This window comes from Seriola aureovittata, chromosome 4 (assembly GCF_021018895.1).
Source record: "Seriola aureovittata isolate HTS-2021-v1 ecotype China chromosome 4, ASM2101889v1, whole genome shotgun sequence".
NCBI classification, from domain to species: domain Eukaryota; kingdom Metazoa; phylum Chordata; class Actinopteri; order Carangiformes; family Carangidae; genus Seriola; species Seriola aureovittata.
Genome location: NC_079367.1, coordinates 22,259,089 through 22,275,994, shown reverse-complemented (window position 1 = coordinate 22,275,994; position 16,906 = coordinate 22,259,089). Strand labels below are relative to the sequence as shown.

Here is a 16,906-nt window from a genome sequence, read left to right as displayed (position 1 = left end):
TGGAATTATTGTTTGTAAATTGTATTTATAGTTTTTGGAGACTTATATTTCTACCTTGATCACAAACACAAAAAAAACACTATTACACAAGGTCTGTCTGTTGATTTGTGCTTGGTATCCATATCTGTTTTGAACTTAATCAATTATATACATAAACATTTTTGATTGATGTCACAGCGATTAAACATTATAATTAGAATTTTTCTGTATCAACTTCAACACAATTTTATCATGTTAAAGCACTTTTATTTAAATTAAGAAAGCATCACTTTGCAGATCCTTGAGTCTTTAAATTTCACAATGTAAACAGAAGGCACAAAATATGCCAAATACTGTAACTGTCTTTGCCAAGTTTTTTCTTTTTTTTGTAGGTTTGTATTTTTTATCACTTACACTTGATCTCAACCTGCAGCTGATGGAACTTGTGTAGGTTTGAACGTGCTACAGCACAGATTTATCAAGTGTAGTGACTCAAACTGAAGGCTCTTTAGACTCTAGACCCTGTCCTTTACAATGAGTGAGTGGGCTGGCAGTCTGATAGTCTCAGACATTGTCATCTCATATGGTCCGGGACGTGTTTAACTTGCAAGTCTTGAGGCCATCTGTGGATTTTTGGAAGACAAAACTGAGATCTGTTTGTTTTGGACGCGCTTCTATCCTTCTGAGCCCCGCAACACTGAGCGGGCAATCTGATTTAATTTCCCTATAGATAGGGAAAAGGTTATGGCAAAACCAAATCTGATACACTTAAGTAGTATATTGTCAGAGGAGGTGAGAAATGGGTATAAGGAGAGAAAGGTGTGCTTTTTGAGAGGGGAAAGAAAAGAAATGCCGGAACAAGAAACATAAGGCAGGACAAAGGAGGGAGAGGAAAAGAATGGCAGAAGTGTGTGTCAAAGACAGGCTTGACTGGCAGAAAAACCCAGACACTGCCTCAGTGGCAGGACTTTGGTTGCCAAAACAGCAGTGGCTGTTCTACGATTGTCAAACTGTCAGCTTCCAAGAAGATGGAGGAAATTACACATTCAGCTCTGCCTGTGGGAAGAGACAGTAATTGCTGTCGACTTCTGAATAAAATATGATTGAACGTGTGAGGAAGAAATGCTTCTGAGTTTGTGTGTCTGGGTGCACTGAATGGATGTCTTTCTCTCTGTCCATTTGTTCTTTTCACCCTGACTGCTGTTTTATGCTGAGCCCTCTCCAAACCAGGCAGATGTGACTTGTCATGAATTAAATATGGGCGCCTGATCATGTGTTTCCTTAGGAGGGGACAGGAAGGAGCCTCTCACATGTCATTAAAGGTCTCTGAATCAAAACAGGACCAGTGTGAGTTTGCCCTGAGCCAGGCTGTGAAACTGTCACACACTGGCTTCTTCTTGATTTGTTTGAGTTTTTGATCTGTGCTTCTCTGTGGGCCTCCCACTCCTTTTTTTTTTTTTTTTTTTTTTTTAGGTCCACCCCCCTCAAACAGCATTTCCCAAAAGTATTTAATTCATTTTTAATTGTAATTTAAAAGACAGAAAGGAAGATTAAAGGTAGTGCCACGGGTATAGAATGAGCCCCAAGATTAATCTCAGGCCACCAGGAAAAGATAAGTGAAAACATAAAGTAAAAAAAAAAGAGAGAGAGAGAGATATGTTGCAGTATTAATCACATGACCACATCACATACTTTACTTAAACAGTACCATTGATGTTTTGACCTGTAATCAGTGGATCAAACAGTCTAGCACAATAGGAAACATATTTACTTAATTAATAAAAAGAGCATGTCAGTTAAAAAAACCCTCCTTAAGTTATGGGATGCAATAAAGATCATTCAATAATAGATTTCTTTGGTGAAATCTAGCTGGAAAACATTTAGTTTTGTTTTTGACATCCGGCTACAAGCAATCATCCATACAAGCCAAAACCAATAACCTCAAAAAACCTCAAGAACAGTCACATAACATCATTACTTGGTATTATGAATATGGAGGTATCGGAAAGTGAGAAATACTGATGAAGAGAGTGTGAGAAAGGACAGTGCCGGGCAGCACAGTGAAAGGAAGGGGCCACTCTGAAAGGTGTTAGACCATATTTTTAGTCAGTAGTTAGTAGTGCCGTGTGTGGGATGAAACAGAGCAGAGGAAGAGAAGGGAGGGAACTGAGTCCTTGCCAGAGCATGATTTAGGAGCTCTGTATCAGGCCCAGCATTGTGAGAGCCACAAGATATCCGAGCTGCACAAGGCCAAACGGGAAGGCAGTAAATCTGTAGCCATCTGTACCATTCCCAACTGTGTGTATCTTTGACAAATACACATCCCCGAAAAGGGATTACATGGAGAAACCAGCCAAATGGGAAGAGTTTGGCCTTACTGGAACCAGCTGGCTTGTCAGTGGAAGGACTTACAAAGAAGTCTAAATAAACAGAAAGAGTGCAAGATGTTGCGTTGCAACAATTCAGATTTTTTTGGTCATACAATTTTACAACAATCTGAAGAAAATGAAAATAGCCTCTACTACCCATAATCTGCACTTACTTGAGGTTATGGCAGGAACTTTTTAATTTTTTGGCAGTAAATGACCTCAGGTCAAACTTCAGACATTTTCTGTGATCTAGTTCTTCAGCTGCAATAGTAGTAATACCCTGCAGTTGCACTTATGATTAGCATATGGCTTTATACAATAGCTGTTTCACAGGTTACTGGTGGTTCATCAAGATAGAAAATGAAGAATGGTAAGTCGTATTTTGCTGTTACGCTGGAAGCTACGCAGTCTATATGCAACACTGTACTCGAGGATGAGAGTTGGCTATGGGCAATGAAACAATATATTCCATTATTATTCCAACCATGAACTGTGATTCATCATCATGATTGAGTGGAAATGTGAGGACAGTGTGCTGTGAAGTCACGCCTCCCTCACTCGCCATCAGGGATTGGTCAGGGAGCGAAGAGAGGCGACAGTGCACACCAAAAGAGCTTGTATCTAATCTCCACCCCCCCCCCCCCCCCCCACCCCCCCCCCCCCCCCCCCCCCTCTTTATTATTGAACTGCATCTGTCAAGTTGTCAGTCAGAAATGTCTCACTCTGTCCTGACTATGAATGTGGGACAACTGGTCTGGCTCCTGATGGAGTCGTGAATATTGACTGAGAAAGCTTCACACCACGATTTCAAAGTTTGATAGCTTTCAAGGCTCCTCTCTCTTTGATGGAGAGGTGTTGGCTTGAAGTGTGGCAAACACAGAAATAGTCATTTCTGTCTCACGCTCCCTTTTGATACAACTTTGATCAGACGTGCTGAGCCACTTCAGATCTCGACTTTTCTACGAGATGCATTCCGATGCGGACTAAATCTCACATAAGGAAAGTCAGACATGATTAACCCTGTTTGTGTATACCTGTTCATAGTGTTGGATGTTTCCGGGGCATGGGTGTGCCTTTGTGTTGTCTCAGATCTTAGTGCCATTGTGACCGAGGCGCTTCCTCGTGTGAATGCCAATGTGGCTGTCATTCATTCAGCCTCAGCCTCACCTGGATGAATGGCCAACCTGGTTACCATGGAAATGATAGTCATCGGTGTACTCCCTCTGTTCAGAGCCATTAGAGAGCAAAAGACGGATATAACGCTGCATGGAAGCTCTGTACAGCACTCCCATTTTGATTTGACCATGTGGTATATTGCTTGTTTTTGCTTGAAATCCCCAAGCCCTGATAATCTCCAGCCTTGATGTTTGGCCTCACTGTGTGCCACTGGTCTACTAACACTGGTATTTTTGCCCTTTGACTTTAGCCGCACCCCAGTTTGTCATCCGTCCAAGGGACCAAATTGTGGCTCAGGGCCGCACCGCCACCTTTCCCTGTGAAACCAAAGGAAACCCTCAGCCTGCAGTCTTCTGGCAGAAGGAGGGAAGTCAGGTAAGAGCAAATAATCTCCCAAAACTCTGTGTGTAGAGAACAGTTTCTTTTTTTTTATCGCTTTTTCACATTATTTCTTAAACATGGAAATATATTGCTCTCTTAGTGGGCAGGTTTCATCATTTACTGTGCATCTAGTGTTATCAACACTCAGCACTTTGTTTGGTTTCCCTTGACTGTATGCACAATGGTTTCAGTGCTTGTTATTCCCCTGCCCTACACACACACACACACACACGCACACACACTCACACACACCCATTCACACAGCACTTGAAACTACACTATCTGTCATCAGTACACTTACAACAGACACACAGATACACCTTTGTTCTCAGGAGCAGCCAAACGACAGTGTGCCTGGCAAAGTGCTAATCGGTTTCCCGTGACCCTGCGCTGATAAGAACGATCCTATCCCTCACTCAAGCAGATAACCCATTCAAATACCTGGGTGTCCTCACAACACTCAACAACGTTGCCAATTAGGAGCCTGTTGGAGCTTGTAGATGGGCCAGAGATATGATTCAGCTCTGGCTAAGGTTCAAACACACACACACACACACACACACACACACACACACACACACACACACACACACACACACACACACACACACACACACAGCCTGCAGGCCAACAATTACAGCAAAGTTCTCTGAAAAGAGTGAACACTAGTAAGACACATGCTTACATGTTCACACAAACATTTAGTGTAATACTCACCCACTTAGCCCCTTACCAATGCGTGACCCAAAGCGTATGACTCACTAATACTGAGTAATGTTTGGAACTTGTTCACATTTATATCCGCTGTGTGTCTCACATTGTCCTTTTAAAGATGAGGCTTTTGAAATGAATGCACTTCTCTACAAGCCTTTGCACGCCTTCTCCAGCTCTGTACTTGTTTTCGTCCTTGTGTTTATCGATGCCCTCTCCGACCTCACCCGCACTGACGTATAGTGTGAAGGCATTTGTTGAGAGAGCAAATTAAAGCTAATTAAGTACAGTAATTAAATGACGGAACGGGCTTTTTCTCACTCTTGAGGATAATGGACTATACATCTCTCATGTGCTGGAGATGGGTAAAGCCTAATTTAAAAAAAAAAAACAACATAATTTGTTGAATTAAAGTGATTAGGTGTAATTAAATCCAGCTAATGTGTTTGCTGGTTACCTTTGGGAGGATCATAAGGAAAAAGGAATACAAAAAGGAAAGCCCCTGGATTAGGTGGCAGAATAGTTAATCAACAAAGAAGTCGAGGTGATGTTTTTTTCAGTGTCATCAGTCTTCTGGTCCTGCATATTTACTCTGAAATATGTGGAATTGATTATTCCTCCCTCTTTAGGGAAGGCAAGTTTATTTGTATAGTACCTTTCGTACATGAAGGCAATTCAAAGCATTTAACGTAATGCATTAAAACATTGGAAAAAGGAAGAAATGCAGCATAAAAACTTTAAAACGCAAAATAAGAGCCATAAATGGCATTAAAAAAGGTTAGCTAACTGTAGATATTCTAAAGATAAACTGTATGATATTCAGTATAAATTAAACTTGTGTGCGGTGATCCCTGTGGGTAAGTGAGCAGCTCAAAACCACTGTGGAACTGAAGCAGAAAGGAAAGTAGTCATGAAGCCAACACGAGCAAAAGTAGCCATCATAAGACAGTGGAGCCTCTGGCTTGGCCCAAGAATAAGTATGAAACCAAATCGTCAAACTCTGTACTTCTTGTGCAGTTTGCGAGGTTGGTTAATGAAGAAATAGATGAAATTGTTCATACTATAGCTGTGATAATCTGATCTGTGTGTGAGTGTGTGTGAGTTTGGTGTCGTGTGCGTGCGTGTGGGTGTGTGTGCGAGCGTTTTGTCATGTTTCCAGGTTGTACTGGTTCCACGGATCTCACTAATTGGCTGTTTGTTCCTCTTCCTGCAGAATTTGCTGTTTCCCAACCAACCCCAGCAGCCCAACAGTCGCTTCTCGGTGTCGCCCAGCGGAGACCTCACCATCTCATCTGTGCAGCGGGCAGATGCTGGTTACTATATCTGCCAGGCGCTGACCGTTGCAGGCAGTATCCTCGCCAAGGCTCAACTGGAGGTCACAGATGGTGAGGGAAAACTGACGCGTAACTTCTTCCATGCCAGCACACTACAGCACACTAGCACATGACTGAACACCACTGCAAATGTGGCGAAGCCGATGAATATGTGCATATAAACACAGATGTATGTTCATTACACGTGTTTGATTCTCTCCCACATTCACTTAGATAAATAAATTATTTTGTACTGACTTTAAGGACATCTGAGTTTAGTTTGTCATGGTTTAACTGCAACATCTCTCTTGCCTTGTTGAATTTAGATGGCATATGGCCTTCAACATTGTTGAAAGTACTCAGTAGGTTCACAAGTACGAATGAAATTTTTATTTTATTCAATCTGCACGAACAGATTCAGCTTTGGCTTGAGAAATGCAAGTATGCCCATGACCTTCAGTTGCTGTGTTTCTGCTCTATGGGCTTTGTTTCTTTTTTTTCTTATCTTTTTTACCTGACAAAATTTAATTAAAATTTTCTACTTTTTCTTTTGGAAAGGAAATAAAGCACTGCCCTTGAGTTCCTTCAAGTTTAATGATCAGTGGTTGGATGAGTGGGCGAGGTGCAAGTATGTGTTTGAGAGAGGCAGCAACAGAGAGAGACACTGAGAATTAAGGGGGGTGGGATGACATGATTGAGTGAGTGACAGTGTTTTTCTGTGGAATGAATTATGTTGTCCTGCGAGGTGTGGGAGCATCTGATCTGCTCAGCTGCTGTGATGTCAAGATCGACGGCCGTCCATATGTCTACTGAAGTACCTGCTAGCAGAAAGATTAAAAACACCACAGGATTACTATTTTCAACATTTTGTTAAATTCCGGAACAAAATTGGCATGTCATTCAAATGCCGGGAATAATGCAACATCACATTTTACAGCCGTACACTCTGGCTCATCAACAGTTAACCTTTTCATTTGTCTTATAAATATTCACTGTATGTTTTTGGATTCAAATCTGTCGGTTTCTTTCTGTTAAAATGTGTAACAAAAGACATGTTAGCGAGACGGGTGTTGGGTACATCTAAGAGAAAAATAGGGAGAGGAGGAAAGAGTACAGGAGGGCCAGGGAGAGGTCATGGCCACACCTGCTGCAGTCTTTATGTGATTTACTGCCCCGAGCTCTGACAACAGTCTGTGGAGTTCAAGGAGATCTGTAATGAGAAATTCCTGATCCAGAGACCTAAGGCTTCGGTCGAGCCGTGCCTCCTCCCTCTGTCACTCCTACATGCCTTTCGACACATACATCAGACACATCACGTCCGAGGACCAGGCAATGTGTTCTGCTTGTGCACTTGCATCTGTCAAAACCAGCTTACTGTCTTCTTTTAATAAGGAAAGCATCAGAGTCATCAGTTAAAGCATCCATTAACAAACATGGATTCACATCATGATTGAGACCCTTTAGCTGTGAAACAAAAGGCTTCGTTCCGGCTCATAATGTTAAATCTTAAGGTGAAAGCAGAGGTAGACAGAAAACTTCCCGGGTGTGATTATGAGATAAGATAAACTCCGGCATAGTGAACCGCTGGCTCGTAGCAGGTGCTTTAAATCCTGTCTTGGCTTAGTTTATGATTTACATTATCTCTTTTGATTCATACAATTGAATGTGCCCTAATATAAACATTACAGGAGAGTAAAAAAAATTAAGTGAAATGCCATTATTGAAAATGATGTGCTACAGTTGGCGAGTGGTAGATAATATATCAGGTTTCTGCGCAGTTTGTCTCTCTCTTTCTTAGCTGACCCAAAGCAAGGGCTGACCATAACGCGGCATAAGTGCATTTCTCGAAATCAATTCCTTTTGTCAGATGTAGCTGCTAGAGAGAAAATAGGGGTGGAATCGAGGGTGTGATAATGTGTTGAAAGGTTACAGAGGTAGACTTGGTAATTAGCCCCTGCAGGTCTGACATCATTAATCCATAACTTCTAATTAATGTGGGTTCTGTGATGCCAGGGGGACTCCACATTATTCAACTCTAAATATATAAACTGCCTAGTGTGCTAGAGTACCAGCTCGCTCTCTGAGATCACCTCTGACATACCCACTATTTCATAGAGGGAACCCACAGGCTTTTTTTTTTTTGGCACATTATAACAAATGAATTTGCTCATGTAAATGAAATTCATCATAGCATTAGCTTGAAACTAGAACAAAATATTAAAAGGTTGTCTTCTCTGATTATTTGATGGTAAGATTTAGATGGTATTCTTCACTCTGTTTACACCTCATATGAGTATCATGAGGTGTTTTCAGTTACTCATAGTATTTGAGTTTCACCTTTTATTGTGCCCCACACTGCACATAATGAAGTATTTATCTAAACCACACTGAGTCAATAGGCAAGAGCCTCACCGCCAAACTGTACCACAGAGTCTAGAGTAGTGTATAAAAATAAGGCTACCCAGGCAGTAACTGGAAACTGCTTAGCATCCCTCTGCCACATCAATGAAACTAGAAAACACTACTCAGCTGTTCTTTTCCTGCTTCCTGGAAATACAGGATATGGTCATTGTTCTGTGGTGCAATTACAAGACCTGCAGAGAAAATAGTCTACTTTATGATAGATACCCACATCCACCCCCAGTGCATTTTATGATCAGTGCTGAAACCCAGTTTACTTTATAGTCGGGCGCTTAATTGGAACACCATCATCTGTCTGAACTCCAGAGTGACACGGATGTGTTCACATTTCTGTCTTTGTTCCACAGTGCTCACAGACAGACCACCACCAATTATTCGCCAAGGCCCGTCCAATCAGACGCTCGGGGTGGACAGTGTGGCACTGCTGAAGTGCCAGGCATCGGGAGACCCCATCCCCTCCATCAGCTGGTTGAAGGATGGGGTCAGTCTGCTGGGAAAGGACCCCCGCATGTCTCTGCAGGAGCTGGGCAGCCTGCAGATCAAAAACGTTAAGGTAAAGGATTTCATTGGTCTCTTGGTACCTTTTTTTTTTTCTCTTTGCTTCAATTGTTAATTACCACTCAGTTTTTTCAAAGTTGTTACTGACAATGTCTCTTGATTTAAGATGTTTATCATACATCATGCTTTAAAGAGATGAATTGGCAGCATTGATTGATTTTTTTTAATTGTTTGATAGTATCACTTAGTGGCACGGCAGCTCCAACTGGGCTCAGCTGTGCAGGGTTGGATGGACTCCAGCTGTTGGACAGAAACATGTATGCACTTAGAGATATATACACGTGTGTGCACACGTACACGTTCAGACTAAATTAAATTTAAAAGGCTCACATCTTCTTTTCCGCACTCTGAGGCCTCAGTGGAATATCTATTACGCTTGACAAAGCTGCCGACCACTGACATGTTATTTAATAAATGGAAGGAAGGCACAGGGACAAAAACCAACAAACAACCAAAGTTCCTAAGAGGGATGGAGAGTCAAGCCAGCTGTCATCGGTCCAGGGGGTTCCAGCAGACCACCCTAAATTAATTAGCCTGCCTTTGTTGTGGTCGGCAGGACAGTGGAGAAATAAGGAGGGGGAGTAGAAAAGTGATGGAAGGGTGGTGAGTAGAAAATAGAATTCATTAGGAAATTAGTGTCAGCACTTTGAGGCACTCACATATGACACACAATTTAACCAGCACAAGGCCGGCTCGTGAAGTCGCCCCATCACTTTTAAGTGTTGGAGCAATAGAAAGATCCCATGTATTCTGTCACTGCTCCTGCTCTTGGAATGTGTGAAATGAAATGGTCCTTTCACTAAAAGTGCTAGTAGCGGAGTCATTAAGCTGTTTGTATGTCTGTGCATTTCTTTTCATTCATATATGCATGTGTATTTTACTGTGTATCAGCTTTCAGACTCTGGGATCTACACATGTGTAGCTACCAGCTCCAGCGGTGAAACATCATGGAGTGCTTTCTTGGAAGTCAAAGGTACAAGACGGTGTAATGATTCCTTGTATTTTATGTACAGGGGGAAAAAAACAACAACATGTTTTTAAACTTGTCACCAAGAGTTTTAATTGATCAATATGGCTTTTTTCCGTCTCCTTCTCTCCATCCATTCAGAATCAGGTGGGGTGATGGTCATGAAAACTCATGATGAGAATGAGCTTCCAGGCCCTCCATCTAAACCTCAGGTCACTGATGTCACAAAGAACAGTGTGTCCTTGTCCTGGCAGCCTGGGATGGCTGGAGCATCGCCTGTCTCCTCCTTTGTCATTGAAGCTTTCAGGTATGCTAAAGCAGTAACTCCCACCCCTCCCTCACTGCAGTCAGTAGCCTTGGTATGTTTTGGATGTGATGTTTCTCTCTTATCTTCTTTGTATTCAATTTTAATTCATTTTGCATTTACTACATGATACCTACTAAATGTCGTAGGAAAGTATTGTGCAGTAATCTTCTTCTCTTTGATTACAGTCAATCCGTGAGCAACAGCTGGCAGACAGTAGCAGATCACGTCAAAACCACCCAGTTTACTGTCAAAGGTCTTCGCCCCAACACCATCTACCTGTTCATGGTCCGAGCAGTCAACAGCCAGGGCCTGAGTGATCCAAGCCCCATGTCTGATCCTGTCAGAACACAAGGTAACTTACATTTACGTTAATATGAAAAGAATGTCTTCACATTGACACTGTTTATTGAATACATGTACGGTTATTTCAGAACCTGTCATAATCACTTTCACTGTTGGTATGTGGTTTTCTTTTATGCTGGGTATAATTTCTGTTTCAACTGACAGGGTAAGGTCACTGTGCATCTCCTCAAAGTGTGATACTTATCAGCCCCTCTCAGCAATCTGCAGAGAATAGCTCTACTGAAACACTGCAGAATTTTCCAGAGGTCAGATTCTCCATCTCAGGCCAGCTCATTAAGGCTACACTTAAGCAATTATGTAAAATAACCATGTCTACTTTTGGAGGGCCTAACTGAGTTAGTGCTATCCCTGCTATGTTAATGATCATAACAGGAGAAAATGACTGCCTCCAAACCCAAAGATGATTTGATTAAGGTACCGGACAAACCACAGTCTCCAGATCACATTGATATGACAAGTCCCAAGCAAAAAAAAAAAGATAAAAAGCAACTGTCAAATGCAAGCCAGGAGTGTGTTAAAAAAAAAAAAAAAAGTAAATATAAATGGAGTCAGTTTGTATTGCAGCGTCTCTCTCTCATGCTGAGGTGAAGGTCCTGAGATGATATATAGACATGTTTATTGACAATGGCATGCATTGATGACAAATTGATTTTTCACTTCTTCCTAACTGTGTTTGGCCTGTCTTGCCCCATTAGTGTGGCCTGTGATTCATGACTGTGTTGGGTTGCCCCAATAAAGGGTTTTTTTTTTTTATATAATTTCCTCTTGCACATTTTTTTCTTTCTTCAACCACACTCAGTATCTCATACTCTGGATTTTTTTTTTTTTTTTTATTGCTTGTAACATGAAACAAATGTATGTGCAAAATGGGAAATGAGCTGGAAAATAGTGTCATAATGTCCATGTTGCATCCAATGTGTCTGGGGGTCGCGCTCATTCGTTGATGTGCTTGTTCAGTCGGGTCCCAGTAAGCACAGACAAGTCACACATCTAAAAAACTTTTGTCAGCCCAAGACTCTCTTTCTTTTTTCCAAACCAGACAAGTGAGCTGATACAAAATGGAAAGAGGTCATTTTAATGCAGATGAGGTTGCTCTTTTTCAAACGAAGAACTGAGTGAACTCTGTGAAAACCAAGTGGAAGAGAGTGGAAAATGTTTTATTTTCTTTTGGGGCCTGCCTCTCTCTCTCTCTCTCTCTCTCTCTCTTTTTCTCTCTTTCTCTCATATTTTTTATTCTTGCTCTCTCATAGATATAAGTCCTCCAGCTCAGGGTGTCGACCACAGGCACGTACAGAAGGAGCTTGGTGAGGTCATAGTTCGGTTGCACAACCCAGTCGTCCTGAGTCCCACAACCATTCAGGTCACATGGACGGTAAGTGCAGTTTGTCATTTTGCGTACAGAATACAACTATATTTAACTCACGCTACACTTCGAGGAAGTCCATCATTGTTATTTGTTCAGCTCGAGTCTTTACATTGGAAGAAATTACAGTAGACGTATTAAATCAGTCGGTTTGTCTGTGGTTTTCTTATCTCCCTGCATTCTTTTACATCTTTGATTTTGCGAAATTGAGTCATAAAGTCAAGATAGTTGACAGAAGATCCCTCTTTGAAGCCAAGAAGGTGCTCCTTGAGGCCACCATTTGTTTTATGTCAGGAAATTTTAGTCAGGTCATCCCCTGAAGCTTTGAAATATTGTAATTGGCGACTTAAAAGTAACTGAACATCAAATAGCTGAAAATGGTTTCTTTTAACCGCAGTGAACATAAAAAGACATGCCAGAGACATCTGGTTGTTCATCAATCTTCCATATGTCGTCAGCTGCTTCCTTCCTAAAACAGACATTGCACAGATAAAAATGGATTGAAATTAATGTTTGTAGGTGAACTGCATTTTGTGAATGTGGGTTTCCCTGTTTTCCTACCACCTTGAGATTTGCACTTCCTTGGAAAACAAGACAAACACACACACATCTGATCTTCCACCATACATGTGCACATATTGTGATGTTCGCCTCTACACAAGAGTCAGCAATGTTAGACAGTTTCATTAATGTGTGAAAAATGTGCAGCCTCAGCCTCGACTAAAATCTTTCTTTGTTAATGTAATTGTATGGTAATGAGGACGAAAAGGCTGTTTATATTCTTCAAATGTGAAGTGTTCATATAGAATATGTGCTCCTTTATTCTGATTGTGGTGCTATAAATCACTCAGGTGCAGGTATTTACAGTATACACCCTTCACTTTGTGGCATGGGGTGCCTGTTTCCATTTTCAAATGAACCACATTAGCAGTTTTCCTGGAGACATGTTTATTGACCCCTATAATAAGTCTCACCCCAAGACTTGGTGGCTAATTTAATGCTAAGGCATTGCTCTATGATTGTAATGTACAATCAACACAAAACATGGCTACCTAATCAATCAGGGGCCCTTTCAGTAAACAGAGGGGCCACTCTCAGAGAGCTTTTATATTCCCAAATCATCCCATTAATAAAAGTCACGCACCAAGCAGGGAATCCATTTTGCTGATTTACTCCGGCTACACTGGCGAAAAACAGCTGCTTAATATCCCACTTGAAAGCCCTGCTCACTTCTTCTACTGTTAACAAGCCATTACAATGAGTTATGCTCCCACTTTTCCTCTGCATAAATTCAGCTTTTTCTGTCTAGCTAAATGGGCCCAAGTTTTAAGGGAGGGGTCCTTTGTGGGTTGCAGGGGGCTATCACACTTCCAGTCTCTCCGTCTTTTCTATGGGACAGATCTTCCGTTATCACCTCTGCTGTGTATTCTCCTCGTGTCCCCAGGGTGTCTGCATTTGCTGCTGCAGAACATTCTCATACTCACAACCCACATTAAATGTGGTGGGACCTGCTTTCCAGTGACACCAGCTACTATTTACAGTATAATACATGTGAGCCATGCATATGTCCTTTAAGGTGGCATTACAGAAAGTCTTTTTAATGGAAGGGGGAAACACTTTGGGCTGGCAGCTGTGTGTATGAGGTAATGTCAGGGTGTTAATTGAGCTAAATGTGTCATAGGTGGTGATAAAAGGGCCATTAAACGAGTAACAGCCTCTTAAGTGTCATGCATGTAATCCTGTGAGGAAAAAAGCACATTGCATAAAAACATCCTTTTGCATTATCTAGTGGCTGGCCTGGATAATATCCACCGATCTCCTCTGCACAGTTCTTTGTGCGATGAAATACAGCAGTAATCTTGTCTTCGTTCACTTTCTCAGGTGGATCGTCAGTCCCAGTTCATCCAGGGTTACAGAGTTCTGTACAGGCAGACATCCGGACTGCCTTCACCAGGACCTTGGCAGACCCAGGATGTGAAGGTCCCCTCTGAGCGCAGTGTCATCCTCTCTGCACTCAAGAAGGGAATTGTGTATGAGATCAAGGTCCGGCCTTATTTTAACGAGTTTCAAGGCATGGACAGTGAATCCAGGACGGCACGGACAACTGAGGAAGGTATGAAGACGGAGAAATTGCTGAGTATTTGTAGATTATATCAGGAGCAATAAAACATAGTGAGTCAAACTGTGATGTGTCCACACAAATGTAGGACGATGGGTGACACATGACCCAATTGGCTGCTTTCATGTTGGTTTTTGTCATAATATCACAGGGGCTACTGCCCCTCCCTTTGATACTGAGAACTGAGGGTATATGTGAGAATGAATGTGTATGTGCGTGGATGTTTGTGCCTGTCTGACTGACCTTCCTGCTGTGCTTTTTTGTTTATGATTGGTGATGTTAGTGCCAACCTTCTTCTAATCCATCACCCGGTAGCCACAGGCCTGAGCTGTGATTGGACACAACACACACTTCCTCCTGCGAAGAGGATCTGTCGCCCAAAGCTTGATTCATACAGGCTCTGACAAGGCCACAGAGCAGTGTGGCACATTATCACACAGACACACACACACACACACACACACACACAAACACACACAGGTCTGTGTTTGGATGAATTTACTGTTTTTACCTATGCCAAAACAGAAATGCATGCAATAGCATTGCACCAGCCTCGCTTCAACCTTCAGGTCTTATAACTGAAATAAAATGATGATGTGATCTCAAGTAAAGACACACAGTCCCACTACAGCACAAAAAAGACAAATACAGTTTCTTTATACTAGAGACAAAGCACATCTTGCCACAACATTTTCAGGCCTGCATGTATAGGAGACAGTTCACATCCTGTTGGCGTGACAGGCCCATTTATTTTCCCTTTCTCAAAGGTACCGTATCTCTGGTGGCCAGCCAGTGTACTCACTGCTGTAGTGGGACTGCCATCACAGCTGTCCCCAACACACACTCTCACACTAGCAAATATATACAGTAAACTCATACATGCCAACACACCTCCTCTCCCTAAGGCCTCCACGACCTGCATGTCACAGCTATTACCAATGCTGATAACACTCCCTGCTTCTGCTCTATCTGCATCCCAGTCCCTCAGAGAGCTCGGCCACATTCTATTTCTGTCAAAATAGCTGATACACCGTCAAACACATGGCTGTAGGCTCCTCAGAGACCTTGGGACTACTGAGAAGGGCAGCTAGATGGATAGAGAAGTCTAGTTCAGAGGGTTGATTAAACTTAGGTTATCCATTAGCTAACACAATTAGAGAATCCCCAGAACAGGCCCAGATGGATGCAGGGTTACAGTATGCTCAGCACTCAAATGCAGTTTCCATCTTAGTAGTCTCCCTGTTCCTTTTTCACACATTCTCTCACTCTCCATCTGGACTGTCTTGTCATGACTGATAAATGAACTCAAATTGCCATCTGATTCCCACTGAATGATTGTCTAAGAAGCCTCTAAGGAGGCCCATTATTTATGCAAAATAATGCTTATTTAGGTGCAAGGGAAATTAGTAATGTTTGTATAAATGTTCATTTGTAGTGGGCTAATCTTCATCCATGCTGATGGGTACCTCTTTCTGCAGCCTTCCACCCACACCACTGTTTTACATTAGCTATTGACATTGTTTTTTTTTTTGGAGTGGATATGTTATGTTTGTATTCCTTCATCATGCAACACAGCAGTGTGTGTGCGTGAGAGACAGGGGGTCACATTCTTGCCTGCCATACATCACTCCGCTAATGGCTCTATTAGCACAGCCTCCGAGGACTCTAATGAAAAATGTGTATTGTTTAGCACAAATATGCATGATAATAAGCTGCTAAATCATTCATAACATTAACTTTGAACGACATTGTCTGTGATGGCTGCCACGCACCAATCTACCACTTTGTCACCTGGATGTAATTCAGCGTTGGAGAGCCCTGAGCATGATGGCTGATCAGATGCTCCCTTGGTAGATTGTTTCTAATCTGGCCAAGGTGTTGGGTTCATCATTGGACACATTTATCTTCCACCATGCCAGGGCCTTCTGGCTCTCTGGGGGCCTGTGTGGCCAATCGCGCTGAGGGATGAGCACAGATTTACAGGGTGACACGTGCCATTTTGGATGGAGGCAAGGTGAGGGAGAGGCAGCTCAGGAGTAATTGACCTGTCAGTATTCTGCTGTGGTGCCGCTCCCCTGCCAGCCACTGCGGAAATGAGAAAACATTATTTTTAAAACGTTATTTCCAGTTGGTCCAACTGTTATTTATTTTTCCTCTGTTACCCCTTGTGGGGTCAGAAGATTGTCGCCATCAGAATAACAACAGAGTGAGGTTTATGAAAGCTTGGACCTGTCTTGTTTTTATCCACTCTCTGTCAGCCTGTGGATAGAGCCGGTTCATTTAGATGTGACTCACTCTGAAGCTTTGCTCTGATCCTTACCTAGTGGCTTTAGTTTCATCTGACTGATCGATAGAATCAGTCAATATGTTTACTGATACCTTGTTTCCCTCCCTTAAATTGTTTTTTTTTTTTTTTTTTCTTTCATATTTCATTTTTGTCTGCGCCTCATCCTATAAGCTCGTTGACCCACATGCCACCCTGGCTTGGTCAAATCTTGAGTCTTAGCTTCATTGTGAGCTCTCGCCTGACTCTGCCAAGACGTCATTCCAAAAATCAATACCAGTATTCTCAGTGCAAATCCACCAGGCTGGAGCAGAGGATGAGATATTAAATCATAGTGAAATGTTAAAGATAGGCTATAGCAATGTCAGGCCTACGCTGGTCTTCATGTAAATCCCCCTCTAATGAGACATCTTGACAGCCTTCAGCCACCTGTGCCATCCCTGAAGAATAACATTCCTTGGAAAAGTGTGTGTGTGCCTGTGTGTGTCCGATTCTTGGTATGTGCATATTTCTGAGCTGCTGTTCAGACACATTTAGATGTACAATTCCACTGTGTATGCCAGCGCTCTTTTTACCTAAGAATTAAATACCCTAC

At 42.2% G+C, this 16,906-nt stretch overlaps 1 protein-coding gene across 1 annotated transcript in view; it reads left to right on the top strand.

The window, feature by feature from the left end:
* robo2 (roundabout, axon guidance receptor, homolog 2 (Drosophila)) overlaps positions 1-16,906 on the top strand; it is a 161,868-nt gene that overhangs the window by 112,696 nt on the left and 32,266 nt on the right. The window contains exons 8-15 of the mRNA XM_056373705.1: positions 3,775-3,899; positions 5,830-6,001; positions 8,698-8,903; positions 9,800-9,881; positions 10,017-10,182; positions 10,368-10,534; positions 11,796-11,917; positions 13,790-14,021. Coding sequence (XP_056229680.1) covers positions 3,775-3,899; positions 5,830-6,001; positions 8,698-8,903; positions 9,800-9,881; positions 10,017-10,182; positions 10,368-10,534; positions 11,796-11,917; positions 13,790-14,021 — 1,272 coding nt within the window. The remainder of the gene's footprint in view (positions 1-3,774; positions 3,900-5,829; positions 6,002-8,697; positions 8,904-9,799; positions 9,882-10,016; positions 10,183-10,367; positions 10,535-11,795; positions 11,918-13,789; positions 14,022-16,906) is intronic.